The sequence below is a fragment of the Aquarana catesbeiana genome, linkage group LG10 (assembly GCF_042186555.1).
Source record: "Aquarana catesbeiana isolate 2022-GZ linkage group LG10, ASM4218655v1, whole genome shotgun sequence".
NCBI classification, from domain to species: domain Eukaryota; kingdom Metazoa; phylum Chordata; class Amphibia; order Anura; family Ranidae; genus Aquarana; species Aquarana catesbeiana.
This window is the reverse complement of record NC_133333.1, coordinates 209,046,969-209,074,480: the sequence shown is the minus strand read 5'-3', so window position 1 is coordinate 209,074,480 and position 27,512 is coordinate 209,046,969. Positions and strand designations below refer to the sequence as shown.

General features: G+C 41.1%; 1 protein-coding gene across 1 annotated transcript in view; it reads left to right on the top strand.

The window, feature by feature from the left end:
* Nucleotides 1-235: 235 nt before the first annotated feature.
* Nucleotides 236-27,512, top strand: part of UBASH3B (ubiquitin associated and SH3 domain containing B) — a 147,426-nt gene continuing 120,149 nt past the window's right edge. The window contains exon 1 of the mRNA XM_073603212.1: nucleotides 236-694. Within this exon, the coding sequence (XP_073459313.1) occupies nucleotides 567-694 (128 nt within the window). The 5' untranslated portion in view covers nucleotides 236-566. The remainder of the gene's footprint in view (nucleotides 695-27,512) is intronic.

Below are 27,512 nucleotides of genomic sequence, written 5' to 3'. Positions count from 1 at the left end.
CGTATAGCGTGACTGGAGGAATCTGTTTTTATATTCAGTTTTCAAACTGAGCAAGAAATATGTGTGTGGCCAGCTTGTACCTTTCTTTTCCTTGTCTTCCTTGCAAATCACAATCAGATCTTGCAGCTCCAGTTATCCACCACCAGGTGGCAGCCTGGATGCAGTAATCATCATTAGAGGCAGTGAATGTGCATAAAATGGGCAACTATGCACTGCTTCTTACTGACACACTGGATTCCTTTGCTGCCCCTTTAAGAAGGAGGGAGTGGGGAGCGTGGCCTGAAGACACATCTTTTTGATCCATTCAAACATGACTTGTAAGGAAGGAGCCCATTACCTGGCTGGAGGAAGTGCAGGGGGTGCTCTCCTGGAGAATTGTGAGGTCACAGCAGGCGTGCTGGATCATTGATACAATGTGTCACTTCCTACGCTGGTTGTGACTACTGCAGGAAGCTGCTGCAGCTGCTGACACTACAAGCTGCCTCTTATCATAAGCTTGTGTTTGTGACATGGCTGAATGAGACAGTAAACTGCTCTCCCCCCCCCCTCCCCACCACCCTCCCACCATGGCAGCCAAGGACGAGATGTACAGCAAGATCATCCCTCGAAGGAATAGGCAGCACCGCACAGGAACCATCAAGCATGGATCTTCCCTTGAAATCCTTCTCTCCATGGGCTTCCCGAAATCCAGGGCGTAAGTTGTGTCTTGTCCGCTAATACCCGGGGGGTCTCACACTTCAGTCTGGTCTCAGAAATTTATGAATGATTTGCAAAGAGCGCGGCCAGCATTTGGCACGTTCGCTGAATATTTAGCAGCGTTACGCACTGTAGACCGTCTGCGGCGAACAAGAGCGCACAGCTGCAGTGCTAACGGAGACGATCACCGCTGGCATGTCTCCATCCTTGGCTGGCCAAGTTGGGCAAGTTACGATTGGAGCCTCTGCTGCAAAATCTCTTAGAAGCGTAGCATCTGTCTAATAAAAAAATGACTTGCAAATATCAGAGGGTTATCAGTGTGAGGGTTATCGATTTCTTGTGAGCGCCGGGGTTTCATTGCCAATTCTGTAACATATTCGCAAGAATTTGGGATGTGCAGCCTTGCAACAGAGAGCATGGTTACTGAGTTGTAGAATTTTTTTTTTTTTTTTTTTTTAGACATGTGCAACAAGAGTTTCAAATGTTCAGTAATGTGGCAAGAATGTGTGTGTAGCGCAGAGGGGCCAGCTCAGCTGGAGTGCAGGGAAAAAGTTGTAAACTGTCTTAATAAGGAAAAAAAAGAGAGCCTGTCAGCGATTATCAATAATAAATATATATAGATAGAGAAAGTAATCACACACAAAAATTTAAAAAAATATATTTATAGTCACCAACAGTAACTCTTATGCCAATGTTCTGCAGAAAAAGAAAAAAAAAGTAAAAAAAATATGTCATTATGTAAACTATATCAAAAAAATATTGATAATCACCCACAATAACTTTTCCGTTATTGTGCTGCAAAAAAAACACACACATATATATATATATATATATATATATATATATGTGTGTGTGTGTATTACTTTTTTTTTTTTTTTTGTAGAACATTAGCAAAAGAGTTGCTGGGAGTGATTTATTTATTTTTTATATTTTACATAATCACAATTGTTATATATATATATATATATATATATATATATATATATATATATATATATATATATATATATATATATATATATATATATATATATATATATATATATTTTACATTTTTTTTTTTTTTTTTTTGTATTTTTCTTCTTTTTTTTTTTTTTTTGCAGCACGTTAACGGAAAAGTTATCGTGGGTGATTATCAATAATTTTTTTTTTCATATAGTTTACATAGTGGCATCATATATAATTTTTTTTTTAAATGTTTTTTCTTTTTTCCTGCAGAACATTGGCGTAAGAGTTACTGTCGGTGAATATAAATAAATGTAAAAAAAAAAAATGTAATAGTTTTTTTTTTTTCCTGTAGGAGGGAGGTGAATATATATTTAACCAAAGAATACATAATATGTGTTACCTTTTGAGCATACCATATCTCCCAAACCTATCACAAATCTATGAGGTGTGTATGTTAGTCTCCAGCTGTTGCTATTTAATAGTGAATGGTCATTTAATGTAGGGATAAGACTATTCATGTGGAGATTATTATTGAAGAACGGTTATGACACTTCGACACTTAGTAATTATATGCAGCAGTTTACAACCTACAATTAAAAGCCGTGTTGTCATTAAAGTGATAGCAATAAATTTTGTGTAATTTTTATTTAACTTTTATTTGCTATCTTCTTTTTAAATTATATTTACAGCTTTTTGATGGAGGCCTTTGTGTTAAGTATACAGTAGCAGGTTTTAATCTTGTCTAATGGGCTTTGTGTTCAGCAGGCATTTAACAAGTTTGGAGCGGCTGTCTTGAAGCCCGTAAACGACCCTTCAGCTTTAGACTGAAACGTGCCAAATACACATCTTGGAGTGCTGGCCGTGGCTTTGGCAAGCATTTTGTAAGCTTCATCAAGCATTTATAAAGCACTGGGCTGAGCTCTGTAAAGGTTTATACAGTGCTTAGTAAATTCCTCCTGAAGCTTTGTGTTTAGAAGCCAATGTAAAAAAAAAAAAAATGGCGCATGTATTAAGTTGACAAGTAGATGTGACCCAAACCTTCCTTATTGTCTGTAGGAATGGAGCAGACTGAGATTTATAGGTAGGATATTCAAATGAATTATCAGGATGTATTTCCACTACTTCTATAAAATGAGTGATCCTATCTTTAAAAGAGCTTCTGCTTGAGCATATAACTCTACATCAGCTGTTCCCAGCCTTTTTACCTAGAAGGAACCTTCAAACACATTTTCAGTTCTCAGGGAACCCACTGCTAAATTAATTTATCAAGGCTCAATGGCAAGAATCTTCCTTACATTAGTAGTCAGTAGGAAAAATTCCAATTATATTGATGGTCAATGGGAACAATGCTCCTTTACATTGGTGGTCAGTGGGAAGAATTTTCTTTACATTGGTGGTCAGTGGGAAGAATTTTCTTTACATTGGTGGTCAGTGGGAAGAATGCCCCTTATATTGGTGGTCAATGGGAAGAATGCCCCTTACATTGGTGGTCAATGGGAAGAATGCCCCTTACATTGGTGGTCAGTGGGAAGAATGCCCCTTACATTGGTGGTCAGTGGGAAGAATGCCCCTTACATTGGTGGTCAGTGGGAAGAATGCCCCTTACATTGGTGGTCAGTGGGAAGAATGCCCCTTACATTGGTGGTCAGTGGGAAGAATGCCCCCTAGAGCTGCATGATTAATCGTTAAAAGATCGCAATCTTGATTCAACCCCCCAATCTTAACCTGACATTTCCTTGATTCCTCGATGTGACAAGTGCAGAGCTGCTCAGAGCTGTCAAAAAAAAATAAAAAATAAAAGCTGGCAATGTTTATCAACATTCCACAGCGCTGGGAGATAGAGATTTCTCTCGTATCTTTTAGATTAAAGGAATGGACTTCATCTGTAAATTAGGTCAGTTTAACCACTTAAAGACCAAACCTTTTTCTGACCTTCGTTGCTTACAAGTTAAAATCCGTATTTTCTGCTAGAAAATTACTTAGAACCCCCAGACATTATATATATTTTTTTTAGCAGAGACCCTAGATCAGGGGTCTTCAAACTATGGCCCTCCAGTTGTTCAAGAACTACAATTCCCATCATGCCTAGCCATGTCTGTGAATGTCAGAGTTTTACAATGCCTCATGGGATGTGTAGTTCCACAACAGCTGGAGGGTCGTAGTTTGAGGATCCCTGCCCTAGAGAATAAAACGTGATTCTCATTTTAGAATTTTTTTTCACGTTGATCCATGGGAAGAATTGTTTTTACGTTGGTGGTCAGTGGGAAGAATGCTCTTTACATTGGAGGTCAGTGGGAAGACTAAGCCGAAACGCGTTGGCATTTGTCATGTTGCAACTGCTGTCAAAGCTGGAATAAACTTTTGCAAAGAAGAAGCTTTCGTGTGCTGGCTTTTATTTCAAAGATTTCAGTGGGAAGAATGCTGCTTACATTGGGGGTCAGTTGAGAGAACGCCCCTTACGCTGGGGGTCAGTTGAGAGAACACCCCTTACGCTGGGGGTCAGTGGGAAGACTTTTCTATCATTGTGTAGAGTGCAATGTGGCGCCATTTTTGCTGTACAAAAACTAAAAACCTCGCCATATACAGAATGCTGTATGTGATCATGGGATGTTTGTCTGCTGTGAATAGTGATCACTTCATAATGCATGGCTATTTGTGTCCATTTAGTGCTAACAAGGTTACTCTGTCTGTTATATAACACTTACATAGGGAAGCAGATAGTTTGCAGCTACAGAGTAAATGTGTTGCTTAATGTGCTGTAAGACATTAATTGAAGCAAACTGGTTTTTGTTTTAAAGCTGGACTCCAGGCACAAAAACATTCATTCAAATATGTTCCTCAATAACCACAACAAAAATATCCAATTTGTGTGCAGGAAGTGTCTTTTGCAAACCTGGATATTACCCTGTAAAAGCCGCAGTGACATCACCACTGTGCAGAGAGCAGAGTTGTGGGAGGGGCCCAGCATGTGCGCAAGTCGTGCTGCACTTTGTGATTGGACCCGCAGTCTTCTGGGACCTGTGAAATGTCTCTAAAGGCTGTGGGGGGAGGGAGGGGATACCTGCCAAAATCAGATACCTGTCACCCCCCCCCCCCCCCCCAAAAAAAAAATGAATGTGCCAAATGTGGAGGGGGGAGGGGGAAGAGCAGAACTTTTGGATGATCTACTTTAAGCTTCAACATACGTAAATCATTTACATATAATACAATTGAGAAAAGAATGAAGATAGCTAAGCATCCATCAAATGTATTTATTATTCAACCATCTTAAATGGTGCAAGTCCGTCTAATAAAAGCAGCAACAGCAAGAATAAATGTGTCTAAAATAGGAACACTTATTTTCCAGGGTGGGATTAGATCTGATTGGCTGATATGGGGCAGTAGGCTCAAGAGAGTTAATCGGGTAAACCCAGAAGAGGAAAAAGACTCAGAGAAGGAAAGTTTGAATTGTTTCTCAGACACTTTGATCAATGGGAAGCAATTACTTGTTCTTTTTTGATTCACTGCTACGTTCTTGGCACATGTTTTGACGATGGCGTATTTTATATTTGTCAGGGTGTCTTCTAGTTGTCTATATGGACTGGAATATACAGTGGGGACGGAAAGTATTCAGACCCCCCCTTAAATTTTTCACTCTTTGTTATATTGCAGCCATTTGCTAAAATCATTTAAGTTCATTTTTTTCTCATTAATGTACACACAGCACCCCATATTGACAGAAAAACACAGAATTGTTGACATTTTTGCAGATTTATTAAAAAAAAAAAAAAAACTGTAATATCACATGGCCCTAAGTATTCAGACCCTTTGCTCAGTATTTAGTAGAAGCACCCTTTTGATCTAATACAGCCATGAGTCTTTTTGGGAAAGATGCAACAAGTTTTTCACACCTGGATTTGGGGATCCTCTGCCATTCCTCCTTGCAGATCCTCTCCAGTTCTGTCAGGTTGGATGGTAAACGTTGGTGGAAAGCCATTTTTAGGTCTCTCCAGAGATGCTCAATTGGGTTTAAGTCAGGGCTCTGGCTGGGCCATTCAAGAACAGTCACAGAGTTGTTGTGAAGCCACTCCTTCGTTATTTTAGCTGTGTGCTTAGGGTCATTGTCTTGTTGGAAGGTAAACCTTCGGCCCAGTCTGAGGTCCTGAGCACTCTGGAGAAGGTTTTCGTCTAGGATATCCCTGTACTTGGCCGCATTCATCTTTCCCTCGATTGCAACCAATCGTCCTGTCCCTGCAGCTGAAAAACACCCCCACAGCATGATGCTGCCACCACCATGCTTCACTGTTGGGACTGTATTGGATAGGTGATGAGCAGCAGTGCCTGGTTTTCTCCACACATACCACTTAGAATTAAGGCCAAAAAGTTCTATCTTGGTCTCATCAGACCAAAGAATCTTATTTCTCTCCATCTAGGAGTCCTTCAGGTGTTTTTTTTAGCAAACTCCATGCGGGCTTTCATGTGTCTTGCACTGAGGAGAGGCTTCCGTCGGGCCACTCTGCCATAAATCCCCGACTGGTGGAGGGCTGCAGTAATGATTGACTTTCTACAACTTTCTCCCATCTCCCGACTGCATCTCTGGAGCTCAGCCACAGTGATCTTTGGGTTCTTCTTTACCTCTCTCATCAAGGCTCTTCTCCCCCGATAGCTCAGTTTGGCCGGACGACCAGCTCTAGGAAGGGTTCTGGTCGTCCCAAACGTCTTCCATTTAAGGATTATGGAGGCCACTGTGCTCTTAGGAACCTTAAGTGCAGCAGAAATTTTTTCGTAACCTTGGCCAGATCTGTGCCTTGCCACAATTCTGTCTCTGAGCTCTTCAGGCAGTTCCTTTGACCTCATGATTCTCATTTGCTCTGACATGCACTGTGAGCTGTAAGGTCTTATATAGACAGGTGTGTGGCTTTCCTAATCAGGTCCAATCACTATAATCAAACACAGCTGGACTCAAATGAAGGTGTAGAACCATCTCAGTGATGATCAGAAGAAATGGACAGCACCTGAGTTAAATATACGAGTGTCACAGCAAAGGGTCTGAATACTTAGGACCATGTGATATTTCAGTTTTTCTTTTTAATAAATCTGCAAAAATGTCAACAATTCTGTGTTTTTCTGTCAATATGGGGTGCTGTGTGTACATTAACGAGGAAAAAAAATGAACTTAAATGATTTTAGCAAATGGCTGCAATATAACAAAGTAAATAAAGAGTGAAACATTTTAAGGGGGTCTGAATACTTTCCGTCCTCTCTGTACAAGTAATACAAACAGATCTTTGATAACCAAAGCTTGACAATGGATGACCGTTTCTGGACATACATTGAGCAGATTGTCCCTCTCCTCAGGTAAACTTGCCATTGTCAGACATATTGCTTCAGCTGGAAGTAAAGTCTTTGATGACAGATTATGCCACCATTGGGCAGTTTGGTAAACCACTTTTATTATATTGAAAACAAGAATAATGGTAATTTGCCGGGCAAACGGTGGTCCTTTTTATAAGTCACTGACTTCCTATAATGTCATACTTTTACTTCTGGATACTGCAAACACCCTGGGCATAATGATTTCACTTCCAGGCTGGCAAAAAGCAGTTGCTTATTAAGATGGATTGAAAGCTCTGCTGGTTGGCGATGTAGTAGATTGATTTAGCAAAGACCTGGAACAGTCTAACATTAAAACTGCTGCTGACAGACTACAATCCCTGTTTGGTCTGACCTAGTCATACTTCATGGTAACTAGGAGCACACGATTCTTTTTCCTACCTCTGTTGGAGGCTAATCAATGAAGGAAGAATTGTGTGTGTGTGTGTGTGTGTGTGTGTGTATATATATATATATATATATATATATATATATATATATATATATATATATTCTCACAAAAGAGAATACACCCCTCACATTTTTGTAAAAAGTGGCATGGAAACAAATAATTTAAATAATTTTGTGCTATCAAGTAGACTACCCATAAGTATGCACAGGGAAAATTTAAAGGCTGGCAACAGTAGCTCTGCTGAAATTCTTAGCTTGGTTTGTCGCAGCTGTGCTAGAGATGGGAGAGTATATACCTATTAGAGTTTTAGACAGCTGTGGAGATATGGGAAGGGGTATCAGACAAAAGCTCTTTAACCGACTGTGTGTGTGTGTAATAAATATATAATATAAATTATATATTTCAAATTTTTGTAAATATTTTATTATATCTTTTGTGACAACACTGAAGAAATGACACTTTGCTACAATGTAAAGTAGTGAGTGTACAGCTTGTATAACAGTGTAAATTTGTTGTCCCCTCAAAATAACTCAGCACACAGCCATTAATGTCTAAACCGCTGGCAACAAAAGTGAGTACACCCCTATGTGAAAATGTCCAAATTGGTCCCAATTAGCTATTTTCCCTCCCCAGTGTCATGTGACTCGTTAGTGTTACAAGGTTCCAAGTGTGAATGGGGAGCAGGTGTGTTAAATTTGGCGTTATCACTCTCACTCTCTCACACTGGTCACTGGAAGTTCAACATGGCACCTCATGGCAAAGAACTCGCTGAGGATCTGAAAAAAAGAATTGTTGCTCTACATAAAGATGGCCTAGGCTATAAGAAGATTGCCAAGACCCTGAAACTGAGCTGCAGCACAGTGGCCAAGACCATACAGTGGTTTAACAGGACAGGCTCCACTCAGAACAGGCCTCGTCATGGTTGACCAAAGAAGTTGAGTGCACGTGCTCAGCGTCATATCCAGAGGTTGTCTTTGGGAAATAGACGTATGAGTGCTGCAGAGGTTGAAGGGGTGGGGGGTCAGCCTGTCAGTGCTCAGACCATTCGCCACACACTGCATCAAATTGGTCTGCATGGCTGTCGTCCCAGAAGAAAGCCTCTTTTAAAGATGATGCACAAGAAAGCCCGGAACAGTTTGCTGAAGACAAGCAGACTAAGGACATGGATTACTGGAACCAAGTCCTGTGGTCTGATGAGACTAAGATAAACTTATTTGGTTCAGATGGTGTCAAGCGTGTGTGGTGGCAACCAGGTGAGGAGACCGAAGACAAGTATGTCTTGCCTACAATCAAGCATGGTGGTGGGAGTGTCATGGTCTGGGGCTACATGAATGCTGCCGGCACTGGGGAGCTACAGTTCATTGAGGGAACCATGAATGCCAACATGTACTGTGACATACTGAAGCAGAGCATGAGCCCCTCCCTTCGGAGACTGGGCCGCAGGGCAGTATTTCAACATAACGAGCCCAAACACACCTCCAAGACGACCACTGCCTTGCTAAAGAGGCAGAGGGTAAAGGTGATTGACTGGCCAAGCATGTCTCCAGACCTAAACCCTATTGAGCATCTGTGGGGCATCCCACATTCTACAAGAGGATTTAACATTTAGCACACAAACGCACTTTAAGAATGTCGACCGGAATAGTTATCTCCCATTAGAAAGTTGCCATCACAAAAACTGGCTCTACATTGTCCCGAAAGGCCAACTGATGCGACTGAGGAGAAATTGCACAAAGCTTCAAGTCTTTCTTGAACAAGCAGAGAAAATCGGGGCTAGGTTTACTGCGAAAGGATATGATCAAAGATATATAGAGAAGAAAACCGCAGAAGTTGCAGTGATGGATCGTAAAACACTGATTAAGGACAAAATCGTACAGAGACGCCCAATGGAGGGGCCAGCGTTCATTCTCGACTATAACGCACAATATAAGAAGATAGAAAAAATAATCAGACGTCATTGGCATATTCTGTTGACAGATCCACAACTACAGGAAAGTTTACCAAAAAATCTTAGATTCATCTATAGAAGAGCACCATCAATTCGTGATAAACTGGTGAAAAGTGTGATAGACCCACCAAAGAAGCCTTTTACGTTCTTCTCAGGGAAAGGATTCTTCCCATGTAAAAGATGCTTCGCATGTGTAAGAACGGGACGCCCCAACGAGAAAGTGTTTCACTTCTCATCCACATCTTCGAGGGATACTTATGAAATCCGAAATTTCATCTGTTGCAACACAGAGGGGGCTGTATATGCCCTACAATGTAGTTGCGGTTTGCAATATATAGGTCGGACAAAGAGACCGCTTAAATTTCGAATTAAAGAACATGTGAAAAATATTTTAAACGGATACGATAAACATAGCGTATCCAAACACTTTATGTTATGCCATAATAAAGACCCTTCTCATTTAAAATTCTGGGGCATTGAACCCTATGTGAGGCACTGGCGGGGGGTCATAAGGTCAGGACCCTCAGTCAAATGGAGTCCAGGTGGATTTTCACCATGGACACATTCTCGCCAAGAGGCCTCAATATAGAATTTGACTTGAACTGTTTCCTGAGTAATTTTTAATATCGTTTTTTTATTATAGATGTTTTTATATCTGAGTTTTTATATTGAGAATTTCTTGAATATCCTGCCACTACGTTTATTCCTGCACCAGCGATTTGGGGCTGACATGTAGGCCCGTTAGATATTACAGCACATTTTTAACTTCACCATTGCATATTGAGGAACCATGTTATAGATACATCAGTTAATTTTTTACATATATTTTATATATAGACTGTTTGCATTTTTATTGTCTATGCCTTAATAATATGGACATGAAGTTTTATCAGGTATTGGTATACTACATACTTACGATCACTTCAATTTATCATATATACCAACATCCCCCGTTTTTTATTTCGTTTTTTAATTTTACTTTTTATTTTTAATATGTTCTGGCCCAACATCGGCCCGTGTGTAGCCAGGCTAGCTGCTGCTGTACACGGGCGATCGTATATGCTGCTCAGCCGATATGGGTTTTTTGTTCTCCCTCTGCTGACAGTGCAGACGAGCGGGACTGTTGATTGGCCAAGTCCGGCGTGGCTGTCAGTGTGTTGCGCCCGCCCCGGGTGTCAGTATTGGCTGACTAGGAGGATAGTTCCGTACATCCGCCCTAGGTAAAATGGCCGCTCCAGCACTTCCTGGCGGCTTCGGGAAAATGGCCGCCCATTAGAGTCTATGGGGAGCTATTTAAGGACATTCACAGTGCCTCCCTGTATCCCCTGAAGAAGTCACGTGACCGTGACGTCACGCGCAGGGACGGGACAGGCACTCTATGTTTTGCTTTGCATCACAGCTCGCTGCTCGTCGGATCTCCGCCCAGTACTGTTGTTTTTATGTGAGTACATATGAGTTTTAATAAAGATTTATATGCTTATCAAACAATACTATACCATTGTGGGATCTTCCTTTTCTTATTTATCTGGGTGACCCCGGGACACTACTTGAAGGAACACACGCCCCTAAAGGAGATAAACTAGGATAGGACAGCATCACCACCATTTCCCACAGCTAGTTGATTCCGTGGTCTTTACAACAAAAGGCTGCCATGCCTAAAAGTGGCTAAATGCGAGTACCCCATTACCTTCAGGTAAGGGGCCACTGCCCACCAGTGTGTGCCGTGTTGCATGAAGATTAATCACTACTGTCACATATACCTGGCACCAAGTGGATCACTTTTAGATATATATTTTGTGGACTTTGAACAGATTATTTTCAAGTGGAACACTGTTATTTTGCATGTGTGCTGCATGCATATTAATGAACTTTTCACCACCTATCATCATTAAGACTGTCACTTTTTTTAGTATACACTATAAGTAGCATTCACGTTGTGTATATATACACATAGGTGTGTGTTGAGTCACACCAGGTGCACACCTGTTTAACTAGAGACCAGGAATGCTTTAGTTGTCTTTTCTTAATTATTGTGTGCACAACGATTCCCAAGCACTGTTCACTTTTCATGTATTTGTTTTTTGATTATTGTATTTAGCAGATCACCTGCATGTTAGGCATTTATTTATATAATATTTTTTTTGCCAGAAGTCATACTAGCACTGCACATTGTTATTATAGAGGCACTCTCTAAGCAGTAATGATTTAATGTTGTACATTTTAGAGATACCCACCATCACTGTGGTAGCACATGCAGAGTTATTGTTTATTTAAGGGATTAGCGCAACACCACATCTTTATCCATCTTTGTTTTAACTAGGGGCAGGCTGTACCCTTTCCGGTGTAGGCTGCTTTTCCTGATCGCACATATATATTTTGGCTTCTCCTTTCCTCCCCCCCATTTTATGATAGCGCAGGAATACTTTCTATCCTTATTTGAATTTCCATCTATAGATGATCCCACTTGATAGAAGTTGATCTAACAATCAGCTTGTGTCAAATGCACCTGTTGGAAATCTTTTGTCGATCAGCCAATCGGCTGCAGCCCTTTATCAGTATATTCCGACAGCGGAGGGGTCCCACTCTCAGAGTACAATAGCACAGCGGGTAGAATTCCTCCATTCACCTTACATGTGTGGATTGGGGAATCCGTTCCTTTTTTTTTTTTTCTTTTTTTTTCAATCAGCGCTCTAGCTCATTGTAAAAAAAAACAGCCATCTATGGCCAGACTTAGAATGACACCCCAATGCACATAGCTCCAACTTGCATTAAAGAGCACCAAAACATACTACCAGTGGCATCTCCAGCTTTCATAATTGGGACGACGACAGGGACAAAAGTAGGGGGGCCAACTATAAAACGCAAATATTTATATATATTTATTGATTTATTTCAAGAATAGAATGCACTCCAGCGGTCTAATTACAAATTTTCCTTTGTTTTATTTGTGCAATATACAATACACTTGATACATGTTTGCTATGTTCAGCTGTAAAATTCTGTCACTCCACATTGTTCTTTGTAGGGGTTTAAGGGTGGTATGACTGTAAAATGTGCAGTGGAAACTCGTCTCTAAAATGAAAAGGAATTGGGGTTGGGACTTTGTATGAGGCAATAACTGCGATTTACCTCCATCCCTGATAATTTGGAAAAAAAAGAGGAAAGGGTTGGGACTTTGTGTGAGGCACACTACTAGTATGAACCAATCAGTGTAAACATTGTTTATTAAATACAAAAGGCAAACAAGACATGGTAGCATAATAAAATGATAAAATTGCATAGTAAATAATGGGTAACATATAAACCTTATATTGCAATAAATGTATAGTACACATTGAGCTTAAAATAAAACTTAATAGATCTAGGAATGTAAGCCAGATTGTAATAGTAGTATATAACTAAACAACAATGGATTGGTGCATAATAATATTAAGATGGTATTCAGGTAGGATGGTAGAACATGGGGGAATGTGACATCGCATCATAGGAAAGCTCTACGCGTTTCGTGGTTAGTATACCACTCGTCAGGAGCAGATGCAGGGTTTGGGATTATCTAGGATAAATTGGCAAAATTAGTATAGTAAAAAATATTAAAAAAACAAAATGGGGAATAAAAAGGAAAGAGGGGGAGCAGACAAGGATCCCAACCACTCTTACCTAGTCGTATATAGAGGTAAAGTTGTAAATGGTAACCATAATGGAATAATGCTAGATATAGATAGGCAGTATAGCCCTGAGGCATGGCGTAGGCACCAGCAACCAGAAGAAAAATATGTAGATAAGGATCTCCAGTACTTAAGCTGTAACATGTGGTAATGTATAGTAGTCATACTGTAGATAGTTCCGAAGAATCTCTGTAAAGATAAGTATTGGAACAATGAGCTAGTGATAGCAACTCACAATAGGAGTACTGTGGATAAACCAAAAAAGGTGAAAACAAAATGCCATAGAGCTGGTGATAGCTGAGCATAGTGGCCCATGGAGTAAGGAATTGAATGTAAGAAAAAAGTGAAAGGTAAACAAACCACCGGCTTTTTTGTTTATTTTTTTATTAAAAAAAATACAAAAAAGCTATTTTAATTGGGGGGGGGGGGGGGGCACAGTATAATGTTGGGGCGCCTTGTCCCCCTCTGCCCCCCCCCCCCAGTGATGCCACTGCACACTACTGTGCATTTTGGTGTGCTGCATTGGAAAGAATGCTAAATGTCCAGCTTTTGGTCTGTTCCTGTGCATTGGCAGCCCTTACAAAATGAATGGACTGTCGTGACATACGTCACATTAACGCAACGCACAGGAACAGAGAATCAAGTCTGAGGGCTTGCGTCTACTTTTAATGTCTTTACAGTCTACCTCTCATAACATACAATATGAAAGTGCCCAATCTGAGATCAGTGGGTCCTAGTCATGAAATGTATCAAATTGCATTGTACATAAACCCAGCCTATGAAGAAATATGACTGATGTGATACTTCAGAGATCCACAGATAATCGGGGCAGTTGCCTGTATACTAAGGATACGTAGGACTTGCCCGACTCGTTTAGTGACACTTATCAGTTTGAAAGCGTTGGTGGCTCTGAGAGTGTGACTTCCCCTGTCTGGGTTTCCTCATGTGACACCCTGTGAAGAGGGCTCCTGTGTTGCAGGAACAGCGGGTAGTTGTGTAAGCGGGGAAAGTTCGATGTCCAACTTGTAATTGTTGAGCGTTCCAGGCGTACCCACAGCGAAAGTTTCCTGTAGAGCCCTCGCTCTTTCATGTGCTTATATAATCACTTGGATTTTCTAATTTGTGCCGGTCCTCTGCAATGTGCCAAATGATGATTATTATTATTTTGTTGCACCCAGAGATTAGGTAAATTTAAAAATATAATGTGAACCTGATATGAGCCTCAATTCACCTGTGAACGATCACCGGCTCAATCATCTTTTATTTACTTCTTAATGTATAATTACCTAATGCAGTAAAAGATCGGAGAATTGTATTCTGCTAATTTATATAGTTCTAATATATTCAGCAGTGCTGTACATAGAACACTGGGACAGTCACATCAGTCTCTGTGCCAGAGGAGCTTACACTCTAATGTCCCATCCACAGTTACACACTATTATTATACATTTATATAGCTCTGACATATTCCATAGTGGTGTAAAAAAAAAAACCCACTGGTCTAGTCCCATGATTCTCTGCACCAAAGGAGCTTACACTAAACTGTCCCACCACAGTCACAAACGTATTATTATACATTGATAATAGCTCTGACATATACCACAGTGCTGTACAAAGAACACTGAGCCAGCCACATCAGTCTCTGCACCAGAGGAGCATACATTCTAATGTCCCCTTACAATCACTCACTATTATTATTCATTTATGTAGCTTTGACATATTCCACAGTAAAAAAAAAAGAACACTGATCCAGTCCCATAATTTTCTGCACCAGAGGAGTTTACCCTCTACTGTTCCACCATAGTCACAGATTACTATTATTATACATTGATTATAGCTCTGACATATTCTGCAGTGCTGTACAAAGAACACTAAACCAGTCACATCAGTCTCCGCACCAGAAGAGCTTACACTCCAGTGTCCCCAGCACATATTCCATAGTGCTGTACAAAAGAACACTGCCAGTTACATTATTATCTGCACCAGAGTAGTTTACATTTCAATGTTATAATATCAGTAATTGATTTTTGCTTTTTCCAATGGAGAAAACAGTCCAAGAGGGGCTTTCCCCTTACTTTGGTGAATATACCTTTCTCTTCCTGTGGTGTCTGTGGGTAAGAAGTGAAGGGGAATCTCCCCAAAGCAACGCAAAACTAAAAATAAAATTGATCTCCTAGATAACCAGCTTGTTTAAATTCCTAAATGTGCTGCATTGCTCCGAACTTGGTGTTTAGCCTAAAAGATGCATAAAAAATATAGGAAGTGTCATCTGCAAAGCTGCTGCAACTCCATTTAGAACTGTTTGTTAAGATAAGTTATAGATAATATTCACACCTTCTGTCTGTAAATGTGAACACATCTGCCAGGTCCTGATGATTACGTGGGGGTAGGGTGGGCTATGGAGGGGGCATGTGCCTTAGCCATGGAAAAGAGGGTGTGGTTGCCCTGTCAATGGAAAAGAGGGAGCATGTGCCTTGGCCATGGAAGAGAATGGATGGTCGCCTTGGCCATGGAAGAGAATGGGTGGGCTCCTTGGCCATGGCAAAAGATTGGTGGGCTCCTTGGCCATGTCAAAGGATGGGTGAGCTCCTTGGCCATGTCAAAGGATGGGTGAGCTCCTTGGCCATGTCAAAGGATGGGTGAGCTCCTTGGCCATGTCAAAGGATGGGTGAGCTCCTTGGCCATGTCAAAGGATGGGTGAGCTCCTTGGCCATGTCAAAGGATGGGTGAGCTCCTTGGCCATGTCAAAGGATGGGTGGGCTCTTTGGTCATGTCAAAGGATGGCTGGGCTCCTTGACCATGGGCAGGACAATATAGGCTCACATGGGAGGTAGGGAAACAACTCCATGTAGTTGGTTTTAGAAAGATCCTGCATTTACCTTCTACTATGCTTTCTGCAGTTTTCTATGCTTCCCGCAGTGCTTCCAGGCAGCACTGCAGTCTCTTGTCATATGATGATGTGCTGTTTAATTGCAAGGCTGCTTTGTGGGCTTAAACAGGGGTGGTGCTGGAATCGGAGAACACACAGAGGCCGTCTGGGTCATTCACAAAATAAGCACACTGGCTACCATTTAGGTTTGGAGGACAGGCAATGAAGGCCTGGATGGAAACTGGAGCCCCTCATATAGTGGGTTGTGTCTCCTGAGTCATCATTAATGAGTATATCTATATGATTTCGTTTTTTTTTGTTTTTTTTTTTCCGCTCACTGTTACAGCTCAGTAAATCCTTGTGCCTCCTTTCCTTGTCTTCAAAACTGTCACTCTTTCCTACCCACCCAGTTCTGCTCGTCATCTTTATATATCTTCATTAAAGGTTTGGAAAATTAAATGTGGTTACAAGATATTGACGCCTTTCCTTTTCCAAATTTACAAAGGCAGTATTAATATTTATAATTTTCTGCATTTTTTGTTTTCTTTGTTTAAAATGAATTGGCCATCAGATCGCATGCATGGACTCAACATGAATATAATTAATGTGATCTTGGGTTTAGTAAGTATGCTAAGAAATGTGTTGGGGCTCGTTTACACTTTCTGTTGGGTGTTGTAAAAAAACAGGCAATTGAGCCACGTTTTATCACACCCTCTACACCCCCCCCCCCCCCCCCCCAAAGCGTTTGTACAAGTAAAACGTTTTTTTTACCTTAATTCATTTTTTGCATTAGGGTACAAAAAAAAACTTTAAATAGTAATTCACCCCACCCCCCAGTCCACCCTTAGCAGAGTCCTCTTAAATCCAGTGCTGTCCCGTCTGAAGCAGCTCTTCTCTCTCTCTTTCTCTCTCAGGTTCGGCTGACAGTAGCGGGAGCCATTGGCTCATGCTGTCAGTCAAATCATGTGAAGGGGGATCGGGGTCCGGGACCGAGCCCCGCAGTGTATGTCTATAGATGCACACAGCCTGGCTCGAGATCGAGCCTGCACAAGTGGCTCATAGCAAGCAGCTTGTTATGGGGTTTGTTGGAGCAGAGGAGGATCCAAGAGCGCCAGCGTGGGACCCCAGAAGAGGAGGTGTGGGGTCGCTCTGTGCAAAACCATTGCACAGAGCAGATAAGTAGAATAGGTTTATTATAATAAAAAAAAAATCTTAGTTCTATACATGCTGCAAAAATTATACCCCCTGTCCTTTTCACTGGAGGAGAAGAAAATACCCCCTACTGGAAATTGGACTTTATGGGCTCAAATAGTGTACAAATGTATGAGATATAAAAAATTCAATAATTGGTATCAAAACACAAATTTAAAAAAGAAGTGTGCAATCCATCAGCTCCATGATGTCTTCATGGAAGAGTGGAGAGGACTTCAGTGGCAACCTGTGAAGCTCTGGTGAACTCCATGCCCAAGAGGGTTAAGGCAGTGCTGGAAAATAATGGTGGTCACACTAAATATTGACACTTTGGGCCCAATTTGGACATTTTCACTTAGGGGTGCACTCACTTTTGTTGCCAGCAGTTTTGACATTAATGGCTGTGTTGAGCTATTTTGAGGGGACAGCAAATGTACACTGGTATACAAGCTGTACACTCACTACTTTACATTGTAGCAAAGTGTCATTTCTTCAGTGTTGTCACATGAAAAGATATAATAAAATATTTACAAAAATGTGAGGGGTGTACTCACTTTTGTGAGATGCTGTATATAGTATTTGCATAAACCAAACCAACGCATTTCAGAGTCCGTACAACTCCTTCCTCAGGCAAGGTTTAGCTATTGTTGTACATGTGGTCTATAAAACAAAACCTAGATTAAAGCAGCCCTCAAATTTTCCACTCGCATCTTGCGGGGAAGAGAGAGGAGAGCAGGAGGCCGGATTATCAGAGAGCGGGGACATCGCTGTAACAATAGAAAAATCGACCCCTGTATCTTTTTGTTTGATATGTATTCACCAACTGTAGTGCCCACCAAGGTAGTGCTCAATTGTAGCACCTGGTGGTGCACATAATGTGCATGAGCTCACGCCTTGCATGCATTCTATGCGTGTTGAAGCAGCGTTTTAATTAAATAATAAATATGTTTATATTTTATATACATACCCTGGTGTTGACTCATTGTTGCCTAAAGTAGCCACTTTCTTGATCCCTGTAGCGATACAGGGGTCGATTTTTCTATTGTATGCCTTGGTTTTTTTGGCTATAGCAACATTACCAGACTTCGGTAAGTGCTTAAAGGGTACATTATCATTTTTTCCCCTATCACCAGGCTATGTATACAGTAGGACCTGGTTTTACTTTCTCTTCTTTTGTTTACATCGCTGTAACTGCTTACATTTCAATTGCCGTGTGTTCTCGCCGCTCGCCGTCACATACAGCCCCACCTCCTGGACCCAATACTTTGATAGGCAGATCACCCGTCCAATCCCAGGATGTGTGACATGTATCAAAGTCCCCGGGGCTGTATGTGACGGCAAGCGGCAGGAACACACGGCAATTGAATTGTAAGCTATTACAGCGATGTCCCCGCTCTTTGATAATCTGGCCGCCTGCTCTCCCCTCTCTTCCCCTGCACTGGTAGCCTGCATTGATGGGCACGGGCAGGCTGCATTGATGGGCACAGGCAGGCTGCATTGAAGGGCAGGCTGCATTGATGGACACGGGCAGGCTGCATTGATGGACACGGGCAGGCTGCATTGAAGGGCAGGCTGCATTGATGGGCACGGGCAGGCTGCATTGAAGGGCAGGCTGCATTGATGGATACAGGTGAGGTTGCATTGTTGGGCACAGGTGAGGCGGCACTGATAAAGTTGTTTTGTTAATATTTATTTTTATAACTTAATTCTGCATAAAACATTTAAGTGTCATTTCATGAGATAATTTATGAGGGTGTGTTTAGGGGCGGGGCAGGGTAGGGGTTGTGTGGGGCAACTGTTGGCGAGTAACCCTTGAGGCCTGGCTAGTAGCTCAGGACTTGAAATTTTGAGCCCTGTATTAGAGTATATATCACTATTTGCATGCATATAGCATTATTCAAGAAATGGAAAAGCTCCACTACTTACAATATCTCCATGAGCAATGACGCAAAACCGGTCGTGAAGTGTCCTTTTCACTGGGCAGTAATTCCAACTAATGCGATTCATTCAAGTGAATTAAAACACATTTCAAACACCTGTAATGCACCCAGTTGCAGTGTGATGGTGTGGCGTTTACAGGGTATTACCTGTCAAATGCACCCAGGTCTTATACAGTCTAAACTTATCCATAGTGTAGCACTTCCAGGGTCACCATTCATTACCTGGACTAAGATGCCGACTCAGAAATGACATTGTTCATTGTGACCCTTCACCTTGTGACTTGATGCAAAGTTACAATGTTGCAGTGTGATCACTATGTCCTTCCTGCAGTAGATTAATGACATCATCTCAGCCTAGGGAACGTCACTGGACTGGAGCTGAAGGATGACTTTTTAAAGCGGGGGTCCACCTATCTATCTTTTTTTTTTTTTTTTTTTTTTTTTTTTTTTTTGAGTACATTCACAAACTTTTCTTCTCAGCATTACATACTCACATATTGTGTGTAATATGTCTGCCTGTGTCAGATTTAGTCGGAAAGAATAACTTATATTATTCACTGCAGGCGGTTTCCATCTTTATTGTGGGCATTTGAAGCCCACAAGCATTTATTTCCTGGATGTGGTGAATGCTGTGCTCCCAGCATTCACCGCTCGTTCCTGCACATGCTCAGTGGCATCCTGGGAAGCCTGAGACTAGCTCCCAGGAGTCTGGGAGAGGCTAGAAACACGCCTACTCCCACGGGAGGAGAACCAGGAAGTGCAAAGAAGAATAGAAAAATAAAAGGTAATTACGGCGATTTAAATTTTTTTAAACGGCATGTCAGCATCTAGGCAAGGAAGAGAATACATACAGATATTGTTCAAAATTTGGGTGGAACCCAGCTTTAATGATTAAAGATGGGACTTTTCTGAAAAATAATGCTGTTGCTGTATATTGTGACATATCAGGAACCTTCTTTTAATACAGGCTACAGAGTTACAGACACTTAAACTACGTCCTCATTTGCAGCACTCTGACATCAATGTGGTCAGAAGTGGTTCATCCCGCACTGCAAAGCAATTAAAAATATCTCATAGATCTAATGAGCAGCATTTGTCACAATGTTTGAAATTTTTTTTTCCGTTCTGTGTGTACAGTAAACGTTTAGTAATGTGGCCATTACATCACAGAAAAGATAAACTGCTGAATTTATTACACGCCGCTAAACTCACATCTATTGAATGATGCAAAGCTGCTACAGCAAACTCAGAGCGGCGATCAATACATTAAAAGGTCAGGGGGAGAGGTGAGGTATTCTGGAGATGCTTGGCGGCCGGCTCTGGGGTTTGTGGTTTAGATAAGGAAACGGACTGAAGGTTGTGTATCTGGGGGTCATACGGAGTTATTATTAGATTGTCAGCTCAGGTGATTGCGCCATAGAAGAACGTGGTGTCAGAATGGGACGTTCGCATTTCTCACGGTTTTGACTGGAGACCTAATTCATCAGTTCTGCTTAAAGCCACACTGTTGCGAAAAATATTGCATTCTGGTAATTGTACAGACTTCGGGTCCATTCTCACCAGCTGATGCGTTAAATGCTAGTGTGTGTTGCGGTGCAGGCAGTGCTGGTGCTCGGATCTCGGTACATTGCACTGTTCACTTTTTTTTCCTTAAAAAAAAAAAAAAAAAAAAAAAAAAAAAAAGGAATGTATTCAAATATACAATGGGGCTGCGCTTGAATAGCTGCCCAATGCAGTCCCACCTCAGCTGGTGTGAATGGACCCTTCAGAGGGTTAGGTCTCCTTTTACCAAAAAAACTACTAGTGCAGGTAAAGGGCATCCGTAGATAAAAACTATGTGTAGCTGTGTAGCTTTGTCCAAAGTTAAATAATGCAGTTGCTATAGGTGTAGTAGGCCATTTACTGTACATACCTCCTGAAGCCTGGCCAATAAACTCCCAGAGATGGCATCATCCTGTCCCACCTCGTTGCTAGGAGATTGCTAAGACACTCCTAGCAGATTCAAACCCCATCGAAGGCACTTACATGTTGCAGTAGCTCTGAGCTCAGCAACGGAGGAGATGGTGAACCACACATGTGCCGGGGTTTGAGAGCTCACTCCTGTGATGGTGGCAGTTAGCAGTAATGGCTGGGACCTATCTTAGCAACAAGGCAGGATGGGATGATGTCATCTCTGGTGGGGGGATTCAGCCAGGCTTTTGGAGGAACGTTAAAGGCCTACAGCTATAGCAAAGGCATTATCCAACTTCAGTCAAAGCTCCACAGTTTATTTTTATCTAGACACCCCTTACCTGCACAGGCAACATGTTATCAGAGGTGAACTATGGCTTTAATATATGGAATGTTGTCAGTATATGAATTCCGTTTAAGTCACACCTTTATTTATTTTGTTCTTCACATTTACATGCAGATCACCTGTCTAGCAAAAGTGACAGTTACAGGCGTTGGGACAAACCTATAACAATGCTGAGGTGGCTACAACTGTCAGCTTCTTTTCATATGATTTAAATCTTCTCTCCCCCCCCCCTTTTTTTTTTTCTCCATAAGAAAAAAATATTGTTGCTTTAAAAGCCTAAAATGTGTTCGCTGGAGTTGGGAATCCAAAGCATTTCCAAACCGTAAGCTCTTTATTGCAGAGGGGACATGTAATGTCCCCTCTGCAATAAAACAAACTTACCTGCCAGCTTGTAGTGTTCTTTGTGCAAGTGCCGCTCAGTTTACATTCCAGCACAGATCCTGTGTTCTGGGACGACTGAACTCCTGCTCATGCACAGGAGTGACCTCAACCGTGCCAGCCAATGGAGATGGCTGCAGTGTGGCACCTGGAAGAAACCGGGTAGAAAATGCTGGCACTGGGGACCTCAGACCATTGAAGAAGAGGTAACGATTGCGGACTTAACTCTGCTTTCATTTGTTTGGCACTTTTTCAAAATACATTAAAACTACAGTGGGTATTAAAAAAAAAAAAAAAATCACCCCCCTTTAAAATCACATTTTGGTGCTTTGCAGCCTGAAATGAAGACACACACAGTTTTTGTTTTGTCCAGTTGTATTTACTCAGTGTAACTTATAACATCCAAGTGAAAGATAAAACGCTAGCATGTCAGATTAAAAAAAAAAAAAAGACAGAAAAAGGTTTACCTCCCCTCTTAAAAATGACTTGTAACTCAATCAGGTGTAGCTAACCACATTTTCAATGACACACAAAGCCATTTGACTTTCATCTGTGATCAGCTGTGGTCATATTGATTAGCTCAGCATGAAAAGAGCTTTCATGGAGCATTTCAGCCCCTGGTAGTGCTGAAGCAAACAATCAGCTATGGGTGGCAAGATCCTCCAGATAAAGTTGCGGACAGGCACAAGTCAGGAGATGGATACAAAAAAAAGTTCAAAGGCTTTGTCAATGCCAAAAAATCACATTAAAGTCTGTTATTGAGAAGTGGAAGGTATTTGGTACAACACAGACCCTCCCTGGATCAGGATGTTGCTCCAAACTGGATGAAAGAGCCAGGAGGAAACTGGTCAGAGAGGCTACCAAGAGGCCTACAGCAACTCTGAAGCAGTTGCAGGAATTTAGGACAGAGTGGTCATTGTGTGCATGTGACAACAATATCACATATTCTCCACAAATGTGACTTGTATGGGAGAGTTGCAAGAAAAAAGCCCCTCAAGAATTGCCAAAATGCAGCTTAAAGATTCGGAGGCCACATGGAAAAAGGTGTTCTGATCAGATGAGACTAATATTGAAGAATTTGTCCTCAACACCAAACCATGTCTGGCAGAAATCCACTACAGTTCCAAATAACACGATTCCTACAGTAAAGCACAGAGGTGGTAATATCCTGTTATTCTCTGCAGCAGGGACTGGAGCACTAGTCAGGATAGAAGGCAAAATTCATGGGGCAAAATACTGTCAAATTCTTGAGGAAAATCAGCTGCCCTCTGCCAGAAAGTTGTCAATGGGAAGAAGGTTTATCTTCCAACATGACAATGACCCAATGCACACAGACAAAAATGACCACACAGTGAAGGAAGGAGAAAAATGTGAATGTCCTTGCATAGCCTAGTCAGAGCCCAGAATTAACCACTTGCTGGACATCAAATGACGTCCTGGGCTTTCAGTAGTGATATCTGAATGATGCCTGCAACTACAGACATCATTCACGTATCAATCTTTTCTGCTGGCTATTCCCTTCACCATAAGTACAATCATAGCGTGATCGTTCTTACAGACAGTTGGAGGGGACATTCCCCCACCGCCCTCCGGTGCTTCTTCTGGGTCGCCCATGCCATCAGCATCCCGGAGAAAGAATCCCCTGTTGGTGGAAGTTAGCCATAGAGATTTGTGAGGGACAGTTAAGGCCCGGGCGCGATGTTATGATGTCCGGGCCAGCGGAAGTAAACAAAGCCAGGGACTCAGCTGGAAAGGCTGGGATCATGAAATTATTTTTTTTTTATTTCAGCCTTTCCTGCCTTTCCTGCCTGGGGTCCATAAAGAGGACCTGTCAATCACCATTCCTATTACAAGGGATGTTTACATTCCTTGTAATAGAAATCAGAGATCAAAATTTTTTTTATTTTTAAAGGGAAAGTTTAAAAATAAAAAAATTTAAATAAAAGAAACAATAAAAAAAAAAATCAAAGTGCCCCTGTCCCCTGCAAGCTCACATGCAGAAGCGAACGCATAATTAGGGCGCATCCGCATATGTAAACAACTTTCAAACCACACATGTGAGGTATCACCGCAAACGGAGCGAGAGCAATAATTCTAGCATTAGACCTCTGTAACTCTAAACATGTAACCTGTAAAAAAATTTAAAACGTCACCTGTGGAGATTTTTATCCACTTTGGCCCCAGAAGGTTTTACCCCCTTCCTGACCAGAGCACTTTTTACAATTTGGCACTGCTTTGCTTTAACTGGTAATTACGCGGTCATGCAATGCTGTACCCAAACAAAATATGCATCCTTTTTTTTCCCACAAATAGAGCTTTCTTTTGGTAATATTTGATCACCTCTGTGGTTTTTACTTTTTGCACTATAAACAAAAAAAGAGCAACAATTTTGAAAAAAAAAAAAAACTATTTTTTACTTTTTGCTATAATACATATCCCCAAAAATGTTTTTAAAAAACAAATTTCTTCATCAGTTTAGGCCAATATATATTCTTCTTCTACATATTTTTGTTAAAGAAAAAAAAATCGCAATAAGCGTATATTGATTGGTTTGCGCAGAAGTTACAGCGTCTACAAACTATGGGAAAGATTTATGGCATTTTTATCATTTTTTTTTTTTTTTTTTTTTTTTTTTTTTTACTAGTAATGGCGGTGATCTGCGATTTTTTTTTTTTTAGCCGTATTGCGACAAACAGATCGGACACTTTTGACACATTTTTGGGACCATTGACGTTTATACAGCGATCACTGATTACTGTGTAAATGTCACTGGTAGGGAAGGGGTTAACACTAAGGGGCGATCAAGGGGTTAAATGTGTGTTCCCTCAGTGTGTTCTAACTGTATGGGGATAGGACTGAGTAGGAGAGGTGACATATCGCTGTTCCTACTTACTAGGAACAAACAACATGTCTCCTCTCTGACAGCATGGGGATTTGTGTGTTTACACACACAAATCCCCGAGCTGGCACGCGACCACGCGCATCGGGTCCCCCGCTGTGCAGGCACGAGGGCGTGCCTCTGGCTTTCGCGCAGGGGTGCCATTGTGCCCCGTAAATAGATGTGAGCTGGTCGGGAACCATAAAAGTACTGAAGTTTGGCGCCATACCACAAGTGTGCGCAATTTTAAAGCATGACATGTGAGGTATCTATTTACTCAGCATAACATCATCTGTCACATTATACAAAAAAATTGGGCTAACTTTAATGTCCTTCTTTTTTTTTTTTTTTTTTTTTATTCATGAAAGTGTTTTTTTTTCTAAAAAATTGCGTTTGAAAAATTGCTGCGCAGATACTGTTTGACAAAAAAAAGTTTCAATGACCACCGTTTTATTCTCTAGGGTCTCTGCTAAAAAAAAAAAATATACAATGTTTGGGGGTTCTGAGTAATTTTCTAGCAAAAATATGATTTTTACATGTAGGAGAGGAGTGCTTGAATTCGCCTGGTGGGCAAGTAGTTAAACCCCATTGAAAATCTGAGGAATGACTTAATCTGCAGTCCACAAACGGTCACCATCAAATTTAACTGAACTTGAACAGTTCTGCAAAGAAGAGTGGGAAAAGTATTGAAAAGTTAGTAGAGACATAACCCAACAGACTATTGGGGGGGGGGGGGTTATTAAAACTGGCGCAGTTGTGCATAGTAACCAATCATCTTCCGCTCCAGTTTGATAAATTCCCCTTGGTAGGTGCAGATGGTCCTGGAGTTCCATGGGGTAATGCTTAATTTTAGGCACATGAAAAAGGGCAATTCCACTTTCGTGGGGAAAAAAAAATAAGCAAAAGAAAAAAAAATAATAATATAGCATTTATAATTGCTACACAAGTCATATTGCAATTGAATGTTATTAAAAATTAAATTTCCTTTTTAATCTGCAGATCTGTAATTTTCCATAAAATCCAATACAATATGACAACTTGGAGGTGTTTTGTATACCTCTGGTGTAAAGAGCGCCCCCAGAAATGTAATTTCCTGTTTGTGTGATTGGCTTACTGATCTTCCCAGAAGTCTGCACTAAGATACAAGTCATATTTTAGGCATCCTCTGCAATAAAATTTTCATTTTTGGTGAGATACTCTTAAAGGGTTAATCACTTCTAAAGGGATCCAGACCCTGCATTTTCCTCATTAGAACACTGCAAGTGCACACAGTTTGTTAAAATCCCTGCAGTCGCTGGTGCTATCAGAATACAGTGGTCACAGATGGAGATTTGTCCATCCGCACTGTATAGCATGGATGGAGGAACCTGTTATGCACCTGTGTATGGCCAGCTTAACCCAGCTCCCTTTCTATAAACTTAGGGTTAACTCCACTGAGGAAAATAATGACTCATGAGGAAAATAAACAGCAAATAAAAAAAATAATATAGCATATAAAATTACAACACAAGTCATATTGTAATTGAATATTATTAAAAATTACCTTTCCTTTTCAATCTGCAGCTCTGTAATTTTCTGTAAAATGCAATGCAATATGGCTACCTGGAGGTGTTCTGTGTGTGATTGGCTCACTAATTTTCTCAGAAGTCTTCCCTAAGATACAAGTCAGATATGAGGCATCCCTGCAACAAAAATGTCATTTTTGGTGAGATACTCGCAATAGGAAATCACATCTAAAGACATGCAGGCCCAGCAGCTTTCCTCATTAGAGCCCTGCAAGTGCTGCAGCTCCTTAATAATTATGAAACCACTCCCATTAGATTTACTTTCCCACATGGACACAGAGAAACACACAGGGGTTTCTTCAGAATAACAATTTGTAGGATTCTGCAACAAAAAGTTTGTTAAAATCCCTCTAATCTACATAGATCATCCAGAGGGGAATGTTTTTCTTTTCTCAACAAAAGTGGCGTTAGTCTTTAAAGCAGATGTTCAGCCAAAAACTGACGTGCTGCTTATTACCTTCCTCGCCCCCAACTAATTTTCAAACCTTTTTCATTTTTACTTATTAATTTATTTTACGGGGAGCAGGTACCCAGTGCCATTTCCTCCCCTCACCCACAACCTCATGGTACATAAAGGTACCCAGTGCCATTTCCTCCCCTCGCCCACAGCCTCATGGTACATAACACACATCCGAGGAGGCTGCAGGACCAGTCTCACAGCAATGCTTGATTTTGCTCGTGCACAGTGGGCAGTCGGCTGTGAGGCATCAGGAACTCCCAGCCAGTTCTAACATCCAAGATGGCGGTGCCAGAGAACCAAAGCCTGGTGAAGTATCGGCTCCGGGGTGGACAGCGCTGGACTGCATGGGCTGGTAAGTACTCGTTTGTTAGAATTCAGCAGCTACAGAATTTGTAGCTGCTGACTTTTAATTTTCAAGAGCACAAGTGAAGTTCCTTTTTAAAAGGAACTTAAACTCCAAGCTTGATTTGCGCATGATTCCAAGAAGGATTTGCTCATCCTAGACAATTATCTTTTCCCAATATGACAGCTTGGTTTGGGCAATGACCATCTCAGGTCTGTGGGGTCACCTCGAGCAAGAATATATATGCATAGGTCAATTGTTCTTCAAATGATTTCTATCCGATATTTATGTTCTAATATTAATTTATTTACATATTTAACCCTTTCATGACTAAGCCTATTTTTGAAATTTGGTGTTTACAAGTTAAAATCCATATTTTTTGCTAGAAAATTAGTTAGAGCCCCCAAACATTATATATATATTTTTTAGCAGAGAATAAAATGGCGATTGTTTGCAATATTTTATATTACACGGTATTTGTGCAGGGTGTTTTAAACGCAACTTTTTTGGAAAAGGGACACTTTCATTAATTTTAAAAAACCAAACAGTAAAGTTACCCCAATTTTTTTGT